Source organism: Trichechus manatus, unplaced genomic scaffold (genome assembly GCF_000243295.1).
Source record: "Trichechus manatus latirostris isolate Lorelei unplaced genomic scaffold, TriManLat1.0 scaffold00009, whole genome shotgun sequence".
Lineage (NCBI taxonomy): Eukaryota > Metazoa > Chordata > Mammalia > Sirenia > Trichechidae > Trichechus > Trichechus manatus.
Window position 1 is genome coordinate 27657033 of NW_004443945.1, and position 23062 is coordinate 27680094.

The following is a 23062-nucleotide window of genomic DNA, read 5'->3' on the forward strand; positions in this document are numbered from 1 at the left end:
AAATTTAAAATAAAAAAATAAAAATAAATTGCCGTTTCCATTTGTGGCATTGAAATTGTTTCTACTGGTGTGACATAGAAGTTCATATGAAATGATAAGCATATTACAAAGGAATAACGACACTTCCTCTTATAGAGGACATGTCTTCACAAACCACAATTAACCAAACCCCACGATTCTGTCAAAGATAATTACTGCTTTGGATCTTGTTTACAGTGAGAAATACAAACATTGAAAGACATATACTTTCTTTTCAAGTCAGAAAAAAAAAAGGATTCAGTCTATGATTACACAGGCTTTTATTTTTAAAAATTTCATTTTAGCAAAAAGCTCTAAAAAAGTAAAATATCATGTTGTTGTTGTTAGGTACCATCGAGTCAGTTCTGACTCATAGCAACCCTATGTACAACAAAATGAAACATTGCCCAATCCTGCACCACCCTCACAATCATTGCTATGTTTGAGCTCATTGTTGCAGCCACTGTGTCAATCCATCCTGTTGAGGGTCTTCCTCTTTTTCACTGACCCACTACTTTACCAAACATGATGTCCTTCTCCAGGGACTGATCCCTCCTGATAACATGTCCAAAGTATGAGATGAAGTCTCGCCATCCTTGCTTCTTAAGAGCATTCTGGCTGTACTTCTTCCAGGACAGACTTGCTTGTTCTTCTGGCAGCCCATGGTATATTCAGTATTCTTCGCCAACACATAATTCAAATGCATCAATTTTTCTTTGGTCTTCCTTCTTCATTGTCCACCTTTAGCATGCATATGAGGTGATTGAGTATACCATGGCTTGGGTCTGGTGCACCTTAGTCCTCAAAGTGACATCTTTGCTGTTTAACACTTTAAAGAGGTCTTTTCCAGCAGATTTGCCCAATGCAATATGTCATTTGATTTCTTGACTGCTGTTTGCATGGGCATTGACAACTTCAGCAAAGAAGAGGAAGACCCTCAATGAGATGGACTGACACAGTGGCTACAACAATGGGCTCAAACATAGCAATGATTGTGAGGATGGCACAGGACTAGGCAATGTTCCCTTCTGTTGTACATAGGGTCACTATGAGTCAGAACCAACTGGACGGCGTCTAACAACAACAGCAACATGATGTTGCTTATTGGTCAAGTTGTGAGGATTTTTGTTTCTTTATGTTGAGTATCCATACTGAAGGCTGTAGTCTTTGATCTTCGTCAGTAAGTGCTTCAAGTCCTCTTCACTGTTAGCAAGCAAGATTGTGTCATCTGCATATCGCAGGTTGTTAATGAGTCTTCCTCCAATCCTGATGCGATGTGCTTCTTCATATAGTCCAGCTTCTTGGATTATTTGCTCAACATACAGATTGCATAAGTATGGTGAAAGGCTACAACCCTGATGCACACCTTTCCTGATTTTAAACCATGCAGTATCCCCCTGTTCTGTTCAAATGACTGCCTCTTGGTCTATGTACAGGTACAGTGTAAGCACAATTATGTGTTCTGGAATTCCCATTCTTGGCAATGTTACTCATAATTCGTTATGATCTACACAGTCAGGTGCCTTTGCATAGTCAATAAAACACAGGTAAACATCTTTCTGGTATTCTCTGCTTTTAGCCAAGATCCATCTGACAGTAGCAATGATATCCCTTGTTCCATGTCCTCTTCTGAATCCAGCTTGAATATCTGGCAGTTTCCGGTTGATGTACTGCTGTAACCATTTTTGAATTATCTTCAGCAAAATTTTACTTTCGTGTGATATTAATTATATTGTTCGATAATTTCCGCATTCTTTTGGATCACCTTTCTTTGGAATGGGTACAAATATGCCCATATCTTACAGTCAGTTGGCTAGGTAGCTGTCTTCCAAATTTCTTGGCATAGACCAGTGAGCACTTCTAGTGTTTCATCCATTTGTTGAAATATCTCAATTGGTATTCCATCAATTCCTGGAGCCCTGTTTTTCACTGGTGCCTTCAGTGCAGCATGGACTTCTTCCTTCAATACCATTGGTTCTTGATCATATGCTACCTCCTGACATGGTTGAACATCGACCAATTCTTTTTGGTACAGTGACTCTGTATTCCTTCCACCTTCTTTTGATGCTTCCTGCATCGTTCAATATTTTGTCCATACAGTCCTTCAGTATTGCAACTTGAAGCATTAATTTTTTTCTTCAGTTCTCTCAACTTGAGAAATGCTGACTGTGTTCTTCCCTTTTGGTTTTCTAACTCCAGGTCTTTGCACATTTCATTATAATACTTTACTTTTTCTTCTTGAGCTGCCCTTTGAAATCTTCTGCTCAGCTCTTTTACTTCATCATTTCTTCCATTTGCTTTAGCTACTCTATGTTCAAGAGCAAGTTTTAAAGTCTCTTCTGACATCCATTTTGGTCTTTTTACTGTCTTTTTAGTGACCTTTTGCTTTCTTCATATGTAATGTCCTTGATGTCATCTTACAATTTGTCTAGTCTTCAGTCATTTGTGTTCAATGAGTCAAATCTATTCTTAAGATGGTCTCTAAATTGAGGTGGGATATACTCAAGGTTGTACTTTGGTTCTTGTGGACTTGTTTTAATTTTCTTCAGCTTCAATTTGAACTTGCATATGAGCAATTGATGATTTTTTCAGCAGTCAGCCCCTGGCCTTGCTCTGACTGATGATATTGAGCTTCTCCATCATCTCTTTCCACAGTTGTAGTTGATATGACTCCTGTGTTTTCCATCCAGTGAGGTCCACGTGCATAGTTGTTGTTTATGTTGTTGAAAATAAGTATGTGCAATCAATAAGTCATTGGTCTTGCAAAATTCTGTCATACAGTCTCAGGCATCAATTCTATCTGCTAAATTTGTGGCAATAAAAAACTAATACAGGTATCATTTTCCAAATTAGCAGGACCATGAAAAAGTATGACTATCACAAGTCTTCCACCTTTCAATCTAGAAATGACTTTGGTCCAATCTTTCATTTTCCAGATGAGGATACTAAGTCCTCATATAGTGAGAAAGTCAGTGACTTACCTCAGGCCTCATTTTTCAAGAAAGATAAAAACCTAGAATCCAGGTTCACTAAATTCTAGATCAGTTAGTTATAGTATGCCTCCAGCCTCTTTCACTAATGTGAGGCTTTGATTACAGTTTGACAATCACTGAAGAACTATGTGGAAGAATGAAGAATTTTTGTAAAAGTACACACGATTTCAAATAACATATAGAAGTATATTAGTTAGCTGTTATGAAACTCAACATGTCTAAAATGAAGCTTGGGGTCTTGCCTCCCAAGTCAGTTCCTCTCCGGATTTTCCTGTTTTTCTCCTTCACACCTCTCAGAGGTTTCCTATACTCAATCAATAAGTTCTGTTTTCTTTCCTTCCTCATGTCACCTCCTTTCTTTGCACTTCCACTGCCACACCTCACACCTGCAGTAGACAACTACTTCTTATTGTTCTCTTTTCTGCAGTTTCTCTTCTCTTCCACCTTCAATTAACCGAGCACACTACTGTCAAATGACTCTTTTTAAAACACACCTTTCTTTATGTCATTGACTTGTTCCCACACATTCAGTAGGGCTCCATTTCCAAACAGGATCAAGTATAAACTCCTTAGTCTATCATTTGAGGTTCATAGAGTTTGATCCTAGTTTTTAAATAATTTCTCCTCCTCCCACTCCCATCCACAAGCCAACTTAATTGATTCACTGCCCTATGAGCTTGACTCATTATTCTCCTCCATACCAACCTCTTCTCCTAAAATGTCCTTTCTGCTCTCTTCTCCATATATCCGAATCCTACCTATGTCTAGGTCCTGCAAAACTTCCCAGCCTTAGAAACCCTTTGGTCAGTTCTTCTCTGTCCTATAGGGTCGCTATGAGTCAGAATAGACTCGATGACACACAATAATAACAGGACTCATTTAACATTTAGCTGTTATCCCTAGTGTCTTTTACATCTTTAGGTTTTAATCTCTTAGAGAGAGACTAGATCCCCTACTTATTTGCATTGTACTTAGCACTCAGTTTAATGCTTAAAGCAGAACCTCAAATATTTATGGAATGACTAAAAATAATTTTAAAAATTCAAGTTGAACGTTCAGAAGGACAACTCGTCCAAGCTGGTTGGCTATCAGCACCAGCAATGAAGGCAAGTGATCTGAAGTTAACTGCTCCATTTAGGAAGGACGGTCATACATTCTGATTTGCTCAGGACGGTGCTGGTTTTCTGCAGTTTTCCCAACTAGTAATAATGCCCTCTTTCACTCTTAAAAGCATCTTGGTTTGGATGATACATTATATAGTCATTTTACCCTTAGGACATTTTGGACTATGGCAAGGAAAGAAATCACAAAGAAAATCCTGCTTATGTTCCAGCCAGCCATCCAGCTAAGTGCCATCCTCTTCTCTACAGAGCCATCCTGCTTGTCAACACTGTTGTTGTTGTTAGGTGCCATTGAGTTGGTTCTGACTCACAGTGACCCTATGTACAACAGAACAAAACACTACCTGGTCCTGCACCATACTCATAATCATTGCTGTGCTGGAGCCCACTGTGGCAGCTACCGTGTCACTCCATCTCATTGAGGATCTTCCTCTTTTTCGCTGACCCTCTACTTTACCAAGCATGATGTCCTCCAGGGACTGGTCCCTCCTGATAACATGTCCAACTACCCCCTGCATAATCAATGCTCTTTAAATTTCATGTGGGAGTCCTGAACGTTTTGGTGATGTGCAACTTCAGATAAATGACCTGAAGTTGAGTATAATTCAAGATTCTTTAGAAGAAGAAAAATAGTAATAGATACTGGATACATCAGAGAGTCTATTGAGAAGCTTAAAAACAAAAGGGAGAGTTCTCTGAAGGGAAAAGCCAATTCCATGGGGTCCCATAGGAAAAGAATTAATCAAGACACACTGTGTGTACCAGTGTTCATTTATACTATAATTGTTGTGTTATATTCTGAATAAAATAATAAGGAACACTACATACCATTTCAATTCTTCTGAACGAGAAATACATATTATTTTCATGACTGTTTAGAATTAGAAGTGCAATGTCTTCTGATCTTCTTCTTGCCTAATGTACATTAAATTGACTAACCACCACATAAATATTTTAAAACTTACATTCATTTTCACAGTTGACTGGTTGAAATGATCAGTTTCATAAATGAATGTCAATGGTACCTAAACAGTAATAACTTATACTGAAAAGTAAGATTTTTCTCTAAAAGTAATGAGTAAAATTATTAAAATGTAATCTTATGTTTCATTACTGGCAGCTTGTCACAAAAAGGAATTAAGGTTACAAATTTTCATTTACTTTCATAATGTAGATCAGCGTTTTCACTCATTTGTGGTGAAACCTACTCAGTCTAATCTCTTTTGAGAGTAGTTTTAATTACATTACATCATTCAATGCAGGGTTGAGAGTTCATGTTCCAAATCATTCCCTCCCTAAACTCCTCAACTTTAAAGGAATCTGGGGAAATGTTAAGTTCAACTAACGTAACTATAAGAAATGAAAACTATCAAATGCATATCTTGGGCACAGAATCACTTGAGTGTTTGGAAAGGCTTTTATGAGACTATTTAGGTTACCTCTAAATCACTAGTTCAAATATGGCCCAAGCTGGTAGTGACTAAAAAGGACTAATTTTTGTTGCTTTTTCAAAGGTTTATATTATTAGTAGATAATGTTGAAATATCTATGATGTTGAAATTATTGATAATTCTGTAATTGCTAAGGAATAACTGAACTCAGATGGCAAAGGCTATAACATCTGGAAAAAGACAAAAGCATCTGGATAAATTATGGTAAAGGTTAATATTTGAGAGATGAGTAAAATTTTTCATCGACTATTTTCCAGTTCTCATCTTACTATTTCATAAAATAGGCATGACACAATTTCACATCCACTTGAATAGAAGCAAATGCAATTTTATTTTTGGTTGTTCTAGTTGTTTTGTGTTGAGAATAAAGATCCATTTATTGTCAAGTGTTTCCCTCTTGCAACAGTGCCTTCAGATAGCAAACCACGTTAGAGATAGAACATTGTGTAAACAAAACAAGGGTGATCAGACATTGGCATTATTCAGTGAGTTCTCCCTTTATAATAAAGTATTTTCTATAAAAGTCAGCATTTACTAAACTTAGTTCCTGAAGAGATACTTAAGATATTGAGGTATTTTGTGAAATAGAAGGGAAGATTCTAGGCAAACTAGTTTTTGCCTGTATAATCTCTTCTCTACAATAACTGATAAAGTAGTATAAAACTCTAAATAAATATAGAAGCAACTGTTTACCAGTGTGGTTAATCTGATTATCATTTCCATGAATTTTGTGAATGTAATTCTGTTTTCATGCAAATGATTCATGCACTCAGCTGTTGTCCAAAAGGTTGGAGGCCGACATCCTCTCAGAGGTGTCTTAGAAGAAAAGCCTCATGATCTGCTTCTGAAAAAGTCAACCATTGAAAAACCTATGGAGCATAGTTCTACTGTAACATACATGAGGTCACCATGTGTTGGAGTCAGCTCAACGACAAATGGTCTAAAATTCTGTTTTCACTCTAAAATCAGGGTTCTAAACACTCCATCAAAGTAGCATGTTTCAAGTGCCAACCTGGTAATACATATTCAAATATAAATTTTCTTTATCCAAATTTTAACAATTTTAAATATCTTCCAATTTGTTACCATAATTTATAAATTATACATGTTGTAATCCAATGTCATATACTTTTTCCACTGTAATATACTTACTAAATATTACTAGTTTTACTTCTTCCATTATTTTAATAAGGTTAAGTTGTTCAAAGCAAAACACTTTTTCTCTTCAAATTATTTCTCTTCACAATTTTCCAACACTTCCATTTCTTTTGCATATCAATTTAACTAAGCACATAATTCTGGATTTTCAGTTATTTCCCCTCAGTGCTTTGAAGATACTATACCATTGTTTTCTGGCATCAATTATTGCAGCGAGAATAGAGACTCTGAAAACTGAATCACAACGTTAATATGAGGATCGTGACCTCAGGTTATTCGAATTTCACCTCCTCAGAAAAGTTTTCCTGAAGCTGCTTAAGCACTTGTTTGCCCCATCCGTGATTCCATAGCATGAATACATAACTCCACATTATAATGCTCATTACATTGTATTTTAACAAGTAGATCTCTTGAATGCAATGGACTCTGTCTTACTCATCTTTGGAACCTGAAAGTCTAGCACAGTGCCTTGCATATAGTAAGCACCCAATAGATGTACTGAAAAAATATGTAAAAATCATTTTTGTAATAGGAAAAGCACTACCATTATCCATTTTCCAATTATTTAAAAACTTTCCTATCTTCTGTTTCAGACCTACTCAACCCCTTGAGGTGATGTAATAGACAAGGCTCATTACATTGTATCCAAATTCTAGCCCTATTAATTCTTGAAGGTAGACAGTACATAATCAGAACATTAAAATCTTCCTGAACTGGCATACAGCATAGACTAATTTTAAACTTCCTCTTCTACTAGATCATTCCACAGCCTACAATCACAAACTTATTTCCACATCCTTAAAACTCTTTCCTAAGACCTCTTTCAGCCTGCAAATAACATCCTATAGTTCTTCTACATTTTGCCTCCATATTTCAGAGATCAGTCAAGACTTCTGATTGATGCAACCTGCTTCCAGCCCTGCCACCCTAGTGACACAAAAGTCACCACCTTTCCCTCTGATTTTACAGTCCAGCTTCTTCTCATCAGCCCTATATCTCTCAAATTGGCATCATTAATCAGCTCATTCTTGAATGCATATTGGAGTGAGAGAGCAGCCAAATTTTCTCATGCCCAAAGTAAGTGTGGACATGGTTATAAAAAGGACCAGCAGACCAAGGGACTTCAAGGTCAGAACAAGAAAACGCTGGGTATACAGACAGATAAGCAGAGATCATGGGAAGTGGACATCTTAGCAAACACCAACATGGAGATATGAGCTAGACAGTATGATTGTCCACCTCAGAGGATGCGCACATGGAACAGAAGACATGACAGAACAGATTGCTCCCACTTTATAATGCCATAACACTACTTAACATCTCCAAAAGTTGGATATTACAGGGAGAACAGGAGGGAAAAGAGAAGAAGGAAATCCTAAATATCCAAGGTTAAATCTAAAATAACTGAGAACTTCCTAAAGTAATTATATGAACCTGGAATTTACTAGAAAATGTTTTCCAGTAGAATGGGAGCCCAGGTAGAAGCTAATTCAGTAGAAGAAAAAGTAAGAAAGTTCCCTTTCTTGCACACCTGTATTTTATGGCTGGAAAATTTCTATCCACTATACGTGGTTTTGCCCCTCATTCTTTGATTGCTCTTAGTCATTCTCCTTTTGTTGATTCCTGACTTTGCCTACCCCTTTAATATTGTTGTCCTCAACTGTTCAGAACTTTGGTCTTTTCACTTCACTGTGTAAGTCTCCTTGGGCAATCTTCAAGCCCATGGCTTCAAGTGTCACATTTGTATGAACAATCCTTACATCCATATCACCAGCTCCAGCCTCTCTTTGTCAAACAAAAATCTCATCTCTTCACTCCATTGCTTCAACAACTGTCCATAGCTTTCAAAATTCAATTCAAACTTCAAACACGAGAGTCAGCCTGATCTTATACCTGCATCCCTCTCCAAACTCATCTTCCACCCTCCCCCTTAATGAGTTCCCTACACTCACTGTGCAATTTGTTTGCATCATGCTACATTTGCACGGGCAGTTCCCTCACCTGGATTCTTTTCTATTCTAACTCCAACTCACCCTTCAAAGCATATTTCCAAGCAATACCTCTTAAAATATTTTTAACTGTGTTATATATTCCCCAAGTACTAAGCACAAGCACTTGTGGATAGACCAGGGGAATGTACCCATTTAATTGAGATGTCTTCCCCTTGTAGCCCTCTGGGCACACTTCCATCATAGTATTTATCATCAGAATATAATCATTCTTTCTTTTCTGAATACGTTGTCATTGAGACAATTCTGACTCATGGCAACCTCATGTGTTACAGAGCAGAAAGAACTGGCTGTAACATATATGGAAGCAGATCACCAGGCCTTTCTTCTATGGTGCCACTGGGTGGGTTCAAACCACAAAACTTTTGGTTAGCAGTTGGGTGAAAATCACTTGTGCCACTCAGGGACCTTTTTGTTTTAAGGTCTTAATTAAAAAAAAAAAAAAATCTATCCTCACTAAGCACCTTTATTTATTTAAATAAATAAATACCTGTTATTAAATACCTTTTCTCAACAACATAAACATGACTATACACATGGACCTCATCAGATGGAATACACAGGAATCAAATCAACTACATCGGTGGAAAGAGACAATGGAAAAGCTCAATTATCATCAGTCAGAATAAGGTCAGGGGCCCACTGCTGAAAAAACCATCAATTGCTCCTATGCAAGCTCATGTTGAAGCTGAGGAAAATTAAAACAAGTCCATGAGAGTCAAAGTACAACCTTGAGTATATCATTACTGAATTTAGAGACCATCTCAAGAATAGATTTGATGCATTGAACACTAATGACCGAAGACAAGATGAATTGGGGGGTGACATCAAAGACATCTTACATAAAGAAGAGTAAAAGGTCATTAAAAAGACAGGAAAGAAGGAAAAGACCAAAATGGATGTCAGAAGAGATTCTGAAACTTGCTCTTGAATGTAGAGTAGCTAAAGTGAATGGAAGAAATGATGAAGTAAAAGAGTTGAACAGAAGATTTCAAAGGATGGGTTGAGAAGACAAAGTAAAGTATTATAATGAAATGTGCAAAGACATGGAATTAAAAAACCAAAAGGGAAGAACACACTTGGCATTTCTCAAGCTGAAAGAACTGAAGAAAAAATCCAAGCCTTGAGTTGCAACACTGAAGGATTCTATGGGCAAAATATTGAACAATGCAGGAAGCATCAAAAGAACATGGAAGTAATACAAACAGTCACTGTACTAAAAAGATTTGAACAATGTTCAACCTTTTCAGGAGGTAGCATATGATAAAGAACTCATAGTACTGAAGGAAGACATTTAAGCTGCACTGAAGGCGCTGGCAAAAAACAAAGCTCCAGGAGTTGAAGGAATACCAACTGAAATGTTTCAACAAATGGATACAGCACTGGAGGTGCTCACTTATCTATGCCAAGAAATTTGGAAGACAGCTACTGACTGACCAGCTAGAAGAGATTCATATTTGTGCCCATTCCAAAGAAAAGTGATCCAACAGAATGTGGAAATTATCGAACAATATCACTAATCACACACAAGTAAAATTTTGCTGAAGATAATTCAAAAACGATTGCAGCAGTACATTGACAGGAAACTGCCAGAAATTCAAGCCAGATTTGGAAGAAGACATGGAATAAGGGATATCATTGGTGATGTCAGATGGATCTGCTGAAAGCAGAGAATACCAGAAAGATATTTACCTGTGTTTTATTGACTATGCAAAGGCATTTGACTGTGTGGATCATAACAAATTATGGGTAACATTGCCAAGAATGGGAATTTCAGAACACTTAATTGTGCTCATGTATTGTGTACACAGATCAAGAGGCAGTCATTAGAAAAGAACAAGGGAATACTGTGTGGTTTAAATCAGAAAAGGTACATGTCAGGGTTGTATCCTTTCACCATACTTACTCAATCTGTTTGCTGAGCAAATGATCTGAGAACCTGGACTATATGAAGAAGAATGTGGCATCAGGAGTGGAGGAAGACTCATTAACAACCTGCGATATGCAGGTGACACAACCTTGCTTGCTTAAAGTGAAGAGGACTTGAAGTACTTAGCAATGAAGACTACAGCCTTCAGTATGGATTCACCTCAACATAAAGAAAACAAAAAGCAACATCATGATAAACGGAGAAAAGACTGAAGTTGTAAAGGATTTCGTTTTACTTGGATCCACACACAATCAATACCCACAGAAGCAGCAGTCAAGAAATCAAACAACGTGTTGCACTGGGCAAATCTTCTGCAAAAAACCTCCTTAAAGTGTTAAAAATCAAAGATGTCACTTTGAGGACTAAGGAACCCCTGACCCAAGCCATAGTATTTTCAATCACCACATATGTGTGCAAAAGTTGGACAAGGAAGAAGGAAGACTGAAGAAGAATTGACACCTTTGAATTATGTGTTGGTGAAGAATACTGACTATATCACGGACTGCCAGAAGAACAAACGAATCTGTCTTGGAAGAAGTATAGCCAGAATGCTCTTTAGAAGTGAGGATGGTGAGCCTTCTTCTCACGTACCTTGGACATGTTATTACGAGGGACCAGTCCCTGGAGAAGGACATCATGCTTGGTAAAGTAGATGGTCAGCAAAAAGGAGGAAGACCATCAATAAGATGGACTGACACCGTGGCTGCAACAATGGACTCAAACATAACAATGTTTGTGAGAATGGCAAAGGACTAGGCAATGTCTTGTTCTGCTGTACATAGGGTCGCTATAAGTCAGAACCAACTCCACAGCACCTAACAACAACAACTTTGTTAAGCATCTGCTGTTCTAAGCATCACTTTCTATGCATTACCTTACTAATTCCTCACCACAGTCCTATTTCACCATTCTACAAATGAGGAAGCTTAGCCTCCAAGAGTTAGTTAAGATAATACACGTGGTAAGTTGTAGGCTGCTCTTCAAGCCTAACTTGTCTGATTCCAATTACTTTGTTTATCGCTTCCTCTGGGAGCATGTGAGTTCCTTGAGAGCCAGAGCTCTGTATTCCCAGCCCCTGGCAAAAGGCCTGATACATAGTAGAAAAAAGATAAATAAGGAATGCAAGATGTGAATACTCAGAGAAACAGTGTGCAAGGAGCAGAAAGGGCATATGGGAACTCCATACTTTCTGCACAATTTTCCTGTAAACCTAAAACTGCTCTAACACATAAAACCTATTTAATATAAATAAATAAATAAATTATGGAAGTATAAAGCTCTTTACCATAAATGCCTTGAGTTGAAGCAAATGAAGGATAACTGGATGGAAAGCATAGGAGGAGACAGTCCAGGCTGTCTAGTTAAGAGGAAGAACTCTCGCGTGTGGGTTCCCTCTCCAGAGCCTCTACTTGGCAGCTTTGTGAACTTGGCCAAGTTACTTGACTTCTCTGTACCTTGGTTTTCTTGTCTATGTCACAGGGTTATTGTGAAAATTAAGTGAAATATTCCAGGTGATACGCTTAATATGATGCCAGCCACACACTTAGTACCAAATAAGTGTTGGCTATGATTATTATTACTAGGTTGCATTTTCTGCAAAGCAGGCTTGAAATGAGACTAACAGCTCATCAGATGATTTTGGGAGGGAATCTGTCAGAGTCTTTCCTGAGATCATTTTTTAAAAATGAACATGGCAACTCGTCCAAAGTGTTCAGATCCTGCCCAGTGGAAAACAGGGAATTTTGGCAAGTTTTACCACATAATCTGGTATGTGTTATACTCATTAAATGTCTCTTGAATATAACAATCCACTCCAGATGATAATGTGAGCAATTCACAGATATGCTACAGATGTGACCAAGATTATACTTACTCCCATCTTGAGGATCAACAGACATTTCTATCCTCATTTTCCCACTTACAATCTCTCTTTTTTCTTGGTATTTTATGCCCAACTGTTTTTGTTTTTTTTTTTCTTAACTTTTAAATTTCTCCCCAACTATTATTTGAATGTTCTCTCGGGCTACCTGGCTAGTTCCAGTCCCAAGGTTTTTTAAACCTTGACATGAGCTCTCACTGGCAGCAGCTTTGTCAAATTTTTCGCTATGGATATATTTGATATATTAGTAATCTAAAAAAACAGAAAAGCTAGTATTCAAATCCAGATCTTCTGATTTGTCAGTAATCCAATGGATATAAAATACATATCAGGCACTATGTTAGGCTCTACGTATACAATGGGGAACAAAATCAAATGGTTCTTGAATTTCTTGAGCTTGGGATTCAATAGTAGAGATAGACATCAAACAAATGCAACACCAAGCAAATAAATAATTTCATATCGTGCTAAGTGCCATGAAGACTCCTAACCTCTCTGGTATAAACACTGGCTCAACTATTACAAAGATGTTTCCATAGCAAGAGCATCAAGGTATTGAAAGAGTGAACAATGCTGCTTATTCATAGACAACTTTTACATGCAGCCCATATACTGGAGCCCACCATACACATGTATCCTGTTTCAGGATGCTTTCTCTGATTAGATATTTTTTTATAAAAAATTGTTCTTTATAAGCACAAAGAAGACATATCTAGTACAACTATAATTTTTACATGACTGGATCAACAAAAAAAAATGTTTAGTTTATCCTTTAGGCTCCCAATTCCTCAAAAAATATTTTGCAAATCTCATGCCAACCATCTACAGCTAGATTATGGTGATGGTGCGAATCTCTTGGAAATAATTCACGTCAGGGGTGGCAGCCATATTCTTTCTTAATTATTTTATCACCATTCCTTTGTGAGGAGTGAAAGTTTATCCATGAAGAAGTGACATCAGCTAGGTCGTCATAAATAACAATTAAAAATATTTGGTGGTCTCAAAAACTTTGGCAAAGGACATTGTGAGAAAACAATTAGTGGCTCTATATCACAACCATAACTAACATATCTTTTACTCATTACTTGCTCTGGGGATTTTCATACGCTTCTGGACAGTAAATACTCTTGTGTAAACAACTGACACCAGGTAATATGAACTCCAGTAGTAGTTCCCTGGTTTCATTTTACGTGATTATAAATCACTTATTCTAAATGGCTCTTATCAAAACTGCACTCTGTTTCCTAGAAGTTATAAACAGAGCATTAGTGAAACCCTCCAGAGTCTAAGTATAGGTTGTTGTTGTCGTTGGGTTCCGTCCAGTCAATTCCAACTCATAGAGACCACATGTGACAGAGTAGAACTGCCCCATAGGGTTTTCTTGGCTATGATCTTTACAGAAGCAGATTGCCAAGTCTTTCTCCCACAGAGCCGCTGGGTGGGTTCAAACCACCAACCTTTCGGTTAGCAGCTGAGTGCTTAACCACTGTGCCACCATATCTAAAATAGCTTACATATTTTCTGAGCCATAAGTATTGTGTCATCTGTTGATACTCTTGACAAAAACTTTCTACCTGGTATCAAGGACATATTTTTACTTTATTTATATTTTTTGTAATTAGAAACTACTCTTTTATTTTTGCCTTAGAAAGTGATAGAATCTCTCTAGTTAGTCCATTTTCTTGGTTCATGTAAATATCACATTTGTTTTGGAGAAAACATACCCATAAAAGCAAAAAATAATAAGAGATAATGTCAGCTGAACAAAATATTAAAATTTGGTGACTATAGATAAAGGGTATTCATATGTTCATTGTACTATTTTTCCAGTTTCTTGTTGTTTTCAATTTTTTCAAAATAAAAAGTTGGTGGAAAAAGTGGTTCATACTGGACTTGGTCATGAAATCCACATATAGGAAGAAACTCCCACAACTGTAGTTTGAGAAAGATAATGTAGCTCTGAAATATAAGTAGTGCTGATCTCATCCAGCTGTTGAAGAAATTTATGAAATATAAACCTTTGAAACAACAACTAATATGTTATCAGCAATCACATAAGGTCATCAACTGTCCTTGGGGAAGCAAAGACTGTGAGAGGCCTAGTCATGGCTCCACAGATAATGAGGAACACAGCCTTCTTGTGTTCAGGAGTCTTTGTTCCGCTTCAAGCAGGATAAATTCAAAGCCTTTCCGCATACAGGTTCCAAGAAGCAGACTGACGGAGAGCGAACTGGACAATGTGCCCTAAAGCAGCCATTTAAAGGACTCACTCAGGTTCCAGGGTGGCAGCCACATTAAAGTGTTTGCCAGTAGTACTTCACAGTGATTTATCCCCTCCCCTCCCTTTTTTTTTTTTTTTTTTTTTCTTTACTATTATCCATATGTGGTTAAGAGCTTAGCTGGTAACCAAAAGGTTAGCAGTTCAAATCCACCAGCCTCTCCTCGGAGACCCTATAGGGCAGTTCTACTGTGTCCCATAGGGTCACTATGAGTTGGAATTGACTCAACAGCAAGAGGGTTTTTTTGGTTTGTATCTCATTATAAAGGAAATCCATTCTTATCACTAAAGACAAATTATTAATTCATATATTCAAGCAATGATTCTTACTTTTTGCTATGTGGAAGTCACCAAACTAGGCCTTGCTTACTAAGGTGAGTAAGACACAGCCATTGACCTGTGGTGCTGGGACAGCCCTTAACAGGTAGGGTGGAGATTCCCAGTCTTGACTGCATATGAAAGACAACTGGGAACTTTATAAATTTTGCATACCCAGGGCCCTACTCCCATGGATTCTGACTTAGTAGGTCTGGTGTGAGTTATCTTTATTTTTTTAAAGCTCCATAGGTAAATTTGGTGAGCAGCCAATGAGATAGGTGTAAGCAGACTCTTGACTCAGGTCCCTTAGCAGCACAAGACTACTCTGGTCTAAAGACACCTGAAATCACTGTAACTACAGAAGTTAGAATCAGAGACTCTCTAGAGATGCAAATGGCTTTAGAGGTTATAGATCCAGCTCCCTACCAAAATTTGTAACACACACACTCACCCCTGGCACTAAATCCTAGATTCTCCAGCATATCTACCAAACTGGATAGGAGTCTATCCTAAAACAGCACAGTGACTGGGGAAGCCAGCACAACTTGTACAAACTCCATAGACATATCCAAACTCCCTGAGGGACTGAATTGCTGGGCAGAGGGCTGTGGGGATCATGGTTTTGGGGAACATCTAGCTCAATTGGCATAACACAGTTTATAAAGACATTGTTCTACATTCTAACTTGGTGAGTAGCGTCTGGGGTCTTAAAAGCCTGTGAGCAACCATCTAAGATACTCCACTGGTCTCTCCCCTTCAGGAGCAAGGGGGGATGAAGGGAACAGGATACAAGAAAAAGATTAGTTCAAAGGACTAATGAACCACAGCTACCAAGGCCTCCACCAGACTGAGTCCAGTACAGCTAGATGGTGCCCGGTTACCACCACTGACTGCTCTGACCAGGATCACAACAGAGGGTTCTGGACAGAGCTGGAGAAGGATGTAGAACAAAATTTTATCTCACAAAAAAGAAAGACCAGATTTACTGGCCTAAAGGAGACTGGAGAAACCCCGAGAGTATGGCCTCCAGACACCCTTTTAGCTCAGTGGTGAAGTCACTCCCGAGGTTGACCATTCAGCTGGGGATTGGACAGCACCACAAAACAAAATGGGACAAATGAGGCACAGCAGTCCAGGGACAAGAACTAGAAGGCAGAAGGGGACAGGAAAGCTGGTGATAAGGAACCCAAGGTTGAGTAAGGACAGTGTTGGCATGTAGTGGGGTTGTTGACCATTGTCATAAGGCAATATGTATACTAACTGTTTAATGAGAAACTATTTTGTTCTGTAAACCTTCATCTAAAGTGAGAATAGCAGCACAAGTGGAAGAACATAACTGAAGTGAAATAACTGAATTGTACATGTAGAAATTTTTGAAATGGTGTGTCTTTGGCTACGTATATTTTCACCAAAAAAAAAAAAATGGTCCTCCAAGGCCGAGAAGGGAGTGTGTTGACATGTCGTGGGGTTGTTGACCAATGTCATAAAACAATATGCATACTGTTTAATGAGAAAATATGTGTTCTGTAAACCTTCACCTATTAAAAAAAAAGCACAGTGTATTGTTAGTCCTCTTCATTTTAAGAAAACAACATATACATGGCATTGACCAAGAAGAAAATGAAAATGCTCTACTGACCCACAGCTTGATGCCAAAGAATCAGGACTTTGAACAAGTTCATTCCGGCTCGAATTCCTGCTGAGAAATGTAAATTTCTCAGCTCAAGCCAGAATGAACCTGTTCGAAGTCCCGAAAAGAGTTATCAGGGAAACTATGATATTGCAGACCAGTAGGTTTCATTCCCAGAGTCATGGAAGCAAGGGATCTGTATGCAGCAGGTATCACTTCAGTGGGTGGCTCATGTGTGGACCAGACACTTCTGACCCAAAAGAGGCTAAGTGCTCACCAAGAGGAGAAAGGAAGTTCTGGTGTCAGGAAGTAATGTTGAATGGTCTAGAACAGAAGTAGGCAAATCGCTGCCTGGTTTCATATGACTTGTGAGCTAGGAATGATATTTACATTTTTAAATGGTTGAAAAAAACTCAAAATAAAAATATTTCATGACATGTGAATATTATCTGAAATTCAAATCCCAGAGTCCATAAATACATTTTTTCAGAAACCGAGTCACGCTCATTCATTTACCTATTGTCTAGGGCCACTTTCAGGTGACAAAAGTAAAGTCGAGCAGTTGCAACAGCGACCTTATGGTCCACAAAGTCAAATAAACAGTTGTTGTGGATTCAGGTCGATTCCAACTCATAGTGACCCCATGTGTTGCAAAGTAGAACTGTGCTCCATAGGGTGTTCAAGGCTGTGAACTTTCAGAAGCAGATCACCAGGACTTTCTTTCAAGGTGCCTCTGGATGGGTTTGAACCACCAACCTTTCAGTTAGTAGTCAAGCGCTTAACCATTTGCACCAGCCAGGGCCTCCTATCATCCACAAAGCCTAAACTATTTACTATCCGCCTCTTTACAGGAAAAGTTTTTTGACCCCTGGTTTAGAACGGGCTTCATGAGCTATGTGAACTGCCCAGGGGTGCAAAACTCCTGGGAGACATAATGTTGTAGGTGCACCTCAGTGCACACTCAGTGTGCTAGAGCATCATTATGACAGCAAAAGTTTCACATCAGACTACTGAACCATTCTCCCTAGTGGAACATAGCTCTCATTTGATTATTAAGGTTGATAAAAAATTCGATTTTCTAATTTAAAAATTTCAATTTCCATGGAATTTTGCTACAATGTACGTGTTCTAACAAATGTAAATGGTGTGGATGATGATGATCATTACAGACACTTATCCAAATTTATCTATCCAAACTTAACGTCATACTATCATAGAAGTCAATTCTTGGATACCAATCTAGTTAAGATTGGTTGACTTAGATAAAGACAAAGGATAGGAGGAGGTCTTATGCTCAGATTCACGCAAAAAGCAACATTTACCTTCGATGGAGGAACAAACTCAACACATTCCAGACACGTGGTTAGAAAGGACTTTCCACATATTGCACATTCTTTTCCACGAGAGATTATATTCCTGATCTGTGGGTAGCATTCTATGGCTTGCATTAGTAAAGGATTATTTTCTGCTAGCTGATTCATTACAAATCTTGATGCTATTTCCTAGATTAAAAAAGAAGAATATGGTTCCTCAGATTGTATTCAAAATAACTCTTCAACATTAATTGATTCACATTTCACATATTCATATTTTTGGCTTATTCTTCAGAGTTTCTGTTAAATTAAGATTCTGAAGTATATAAAATACATTATATTATAAATGATTAACATTGTAAATCAGTTCAGTTTTTATCAATGTAAGGAAAGCAAGCTATTTACATTGTAATATATCTGTGCCTCTTACATATAGAAATCCAAGTCATAATACATTTACACCACAGATTTAATAAAATTAGATATATTTAGGCTCAAATTTCGTTTCTATCATTACAATAAGCAAGGATCGTGCAAAAGTTCAAACTGGAGGACTTAAAAATTGAGTCTATCATATTGACTAGGGTCTAAATCCTTGCTACTTAGAGTTTGGTTCTTGGACAAATAGACCAATAGAATCTGGTAGCTTTTCAGAAATGCAGACTCTCACACCCACCCCAGACCTACTGAATTAGAATTTGCAATTTAATGAGGTTCCCAGGAAAACCATACATATTAAAATTTGAAAAGTGCTGGTCTAAATTATTTGCTGCATTGAGTACCTGAATACAGTTCTCTTAGTAAAAATTAATGACTTCTATAAACCAAAGTTTTTAATTCAATTTTTATTAACGCTACCCAAACAGAGATGTCCAGAAACCTGACTTTGTGCAATAACACCATTATAATAAGGTATTAAATAATAAAAGGGAAAGTGAGGACATGGAAGATGCCTTTCTTCATGACTATCAACAACATTATCTTAAAGTAAAAAAAAAAAAAAAATTATGCAAAATATAAAATTAAGTCTTCATTGACCAAGCAAAGAAAACAAAATAAACATTTGCCTCACTCCATTAAATGCCTTCCATTTTTTATGCCAGTGGCATGGAAGTCCTGTACAAATGTTACACAAATACTGCATAAAATTTTAATAGTGCATAGGGTTGATTTGTTTGGGACTTTTTCCTTGCCAATGTTAACGATTTCCCAGTGGTATTAAAATATTCCACGTCAGGCTCTGCTAAGAATCTCTGGGGATAAATACGTACATACATAATCTTTCACTCATTCACTCCAATTAAAATCTTAAAAGAATTTTTAAAATAACAAGAAATCCTCTAAATTGCTGTATCCCTGTTCCTTATTACTCTAACCCTCCCAGTTAACATAAGTCTGGGAAAGTGGCCTTTATACAGCAAACTGCCCTGGGCATGGGCTCCATAAATGCCTGATCCTTCAACAGCACAACTTCCTACCCACTTAAGTTCATTCTCCAGGATAGTTACAAGACTGAGGTCATCCTTTCTGATAAAACTGCCCTTTCACACTAATATTACTATGACTTCTAAATTGTGTATCTATGATCACACTTTTTCTATCTATGCAGAGCATAGCTTGTGACTTGGAATCAGATACTGATTTTAAAGGTTTTGTTTTTTTTTTAGCTACCTGAATTCAATGGTTAAGTCCTCCTAGAAAGCGGCAGAACACTGATAGACAAAGATTCAGTCCCTGACATAACAGATGGTGGATAAATTTGCTGAATTACATGGGACTTATAAATAGGTCACAGTCACATACAGTCCACTTTTTCAATTTATAATTGCTGGAATCAAACATATTTGCTGCAGTCTGTCTCTTGACAAAACTTACATCACTCATTATTTATATTCTTCACTTACTTGCTGCCAATGTGTTACTTTGGAACAGTAACATATACCACTAAAATATAAAGTGAAGTTATTATTTTGAAATAAAGTAACAGCAGTAGTAAGACCATTCTTTTAGAATACCTCTTACAGTTCTTGAGGATATACAATGTAGTGATGGTCTAATTCCAGTGTTATTTAAAAGTCAATAAATCATTTATGGAAAAATTAATTGTTCCTTTTGAATAGTTCATATAAAATTATGTTTGTAATATTTGTTAGATAATGAGAAATAGGTCAAAGATTATTTATGTTTTTAATTCATCCTAAAATGAAATTAGTTTCTGGTGTATTTTTTCTTTTATTTTTCCTTGCATATGATTATTTAATTTATATTATATGAATTATAAAATGTTAAAACAAATATAAATCCTTAGAAGGCATTATATACTTCAAAAACATTGCATAATGAATTGTTACTATATGTGTGAAACACAGTAAAACATAGAATCAAGAGCAAAGACATCCATCCAATAGATATGTAGATCTATGCCTAAATTTAATCCTGGCTCCATGACTTATTAGCTGTGTGATCTTGTTTGGGCAAGTCACATAAACTATCTGAACTCAGATATCTCATTTGTAAAATGAGGATTTTGCCAATAATATCACACAGAATTAAATTAAAGTAGATAACACCAGTAGAACCCTGGGAGCCCTGGAGGCACAGAGGTAAAGAGCTCAACTGCTAACCAAAAGGTCAGCAGTTCGAATTTACCAGCTGCTCCTTGGAAACTCTATGGGGCAGTTATTTTCTGTCCCATGGTGTTTTTACGAGTTGGAATCAACTTGGCGGCAACAGGTGTGTGTGTGTGTGTGTGGTAGAACATTGAGCCTGGCATCTACTAATGCAGATTAGTAGCTATTATTTTTTAGTGGCTATTATTTTTATTATAATCCAGGTATCACCATTTAATTTTATCTCATAAACTCCTGAAGTGGAAGAAAGCTTTAAAAAAAATCTTTACCTAGGTGTAGCCTAAATTATCACCACACCACACATCTGTCAGTCACACTGTGGTGGCTTTCGTGTTGCTGTGATACTAGAAGCTTTGCAACCAATAATTCATATACCAGTAGGGTCACGCTTGGTGAACTTGTTTCAGAGGAGCTTCCAAACTAAGACAGACTAGGAAGAAGGAACTGGAAGTCTACTTCTGAAAAAACTGGCCAGTGAAAACCTTAAGGATAGCAGTGGAACATTATCTGATATAGTGCCAGAAGATGAACTCCTCAGGTTGGAAGGCACTCCAAATACAACTGGGGAAGAAGTGCCTTCTCAAAGTAGAGTTGGCCTTAAAGAAGTGGATGGAGTCAAACTTTCAGGACCTTCATTTGCAAATGTGGTATGACTCAAAATGGGAAGAAAGAGCAGTAAACATCCATTAATAACTGGAATGTGGAATGTACAAAGTATGAATTTAGGAAAATTAGAAATCTGCAAAAATGAAATGGAACACAAAAAGATCAATATGCTAGGCATTAGTGAGCTGAAATGGACTGATATTGGCCATTTTGAATCATATGGTCTACTATGCCAGGAACAACTTGAACAGGAATGGCATTGCATTCATCGTCAAAAAAAAATTTCAAGATCTATCCTGAAGTACAACACTGTCAGTAATAGGATAATGTCCACACACCTACAAGGAAGACCAGTTAATACTACTATTATTCAAATTCACGCACCAACCACTAGTGCCAAATATGAGGAAATTGAAGATTTTTACCAACTTCTGCAGTCTGCAATTGATCAAACATGCAATCAGTATGCATTGATAATTACTGGTGATTGGAATGCGAAAGTTGGAAATAAAGAAGAAGAATTGGTAATTGGAAAATATGGTCTTGGTGACAGAAAAGACTCTGGAGACCATATGATAGAATTTGGCAAGACCAACGACTTCTTCATTGCAAATACCTTTTTCAACAGCATAAACAGTGACTATACACATGGATTTCACCAGATGGAAACACAGTAATCAAATCAACTACATCTGTTGATATGGAAAGTTCTATGGAAAAGTTCAATATCATCAGTCAGTAAAAGGCCAGGGGCCGAGTGGGGAACAGACTATCAGTTCCTCATATGTAAATTTAAGTTGAAGCTGAAAAAATTAAAACAAATCCACAAGAGCCAAAATACAACCTTGAGTATATCCCACCTGAATTTGGAGACTATCTCAAGAATATATTTGACGTGGCACTTCCAGGCAACATGGCACTATAGACAGAAGCACCATGCCGTCCCTCCACAACAAAGATCCGAAAAACTAAGTCAAACAGAGACAAACATCAACCCTAAAACCCTAAACATCAAATGAAGAGATAAAGAACTCAGCCAAGCACCAAATGGCATAAAAATCTGACAGAAAACAGAGAGCAGGGACAGATATATGCACAGGTCCCCTATCAGCTAACGCAGCATGGATCTGCCATCTTGGACTCCTGTCAGAGATTGGCAAAAGGAGAGTATGGGAAAGCAGCTTCACGGAGCTCCCAGTAACCAGTAATATATGCTTTCTCACCCCCTACCCTTCTTTACTCCCATTCAGCCTCCTTTGCTTCCTGCAGCCACAGTCTCTTGACCGGGAAGCACCGGCTTCACCCCTGTGCCTCTTGGATTCCACCTGCCCACACTGGCCGACTCACTGAGCGCCATTTGTTGGTTATGAGAGGTGTTTTTTTCTGCTTCTTTTGGTTTCTTCCATACCTATCACCACCTCCTCCTCCTTTCTCTCAAATACCTGGCTCTGTGTGCCATCTTTGCTTCTTCCTGAAAGGCTGTGAAATGTGGCTCGACTGTGGAACTGCTTCCTGGCCCGTGCCACCTTGCTGGTGGGATTCCCAGGGCTTTTGTTTGTTTGATTTGTTTTGTTTGTTTGTTTTGTTTTTCTTTTCTTGGCTTGGGAGCCCCTTCTAGGGGGCAATACAGCTCAGCATGGGAGCTACTCCTCTGTCTGCGCAGCCATGCAGTGGGATCCCTGGCAGCAATTCTTTTATCTATTTTGTTTTTGCTTTTTTTTTTTTTTT

The 23062-nt window shown here is 37.7% G+C and overlaps 1 protein-coding gene across 2 annotated transcripts in view; it reads right to left on the reverse strand.

The window, feature by feature from the left end:
* The window catches only part of LRRC69 (leucine rich repeat containing 69), a 99577-nt gene that overhangs the window by 6377 nt on the left and 70138 nt on the right, over positions 1–23062 (reverse strand). For both annotated transcript variants that reach the window (XM_023726087.1, XM_004370780.2), the window contains one exon: positions 18108–18287. In XM_023726087.1, coding sequence (XP_023581855.1) covers positions 18108–18287 — 180 coding nt within the window. The remainder of the gene's footprint in view (positions 1–18107; positions 18288–23062) is intronic.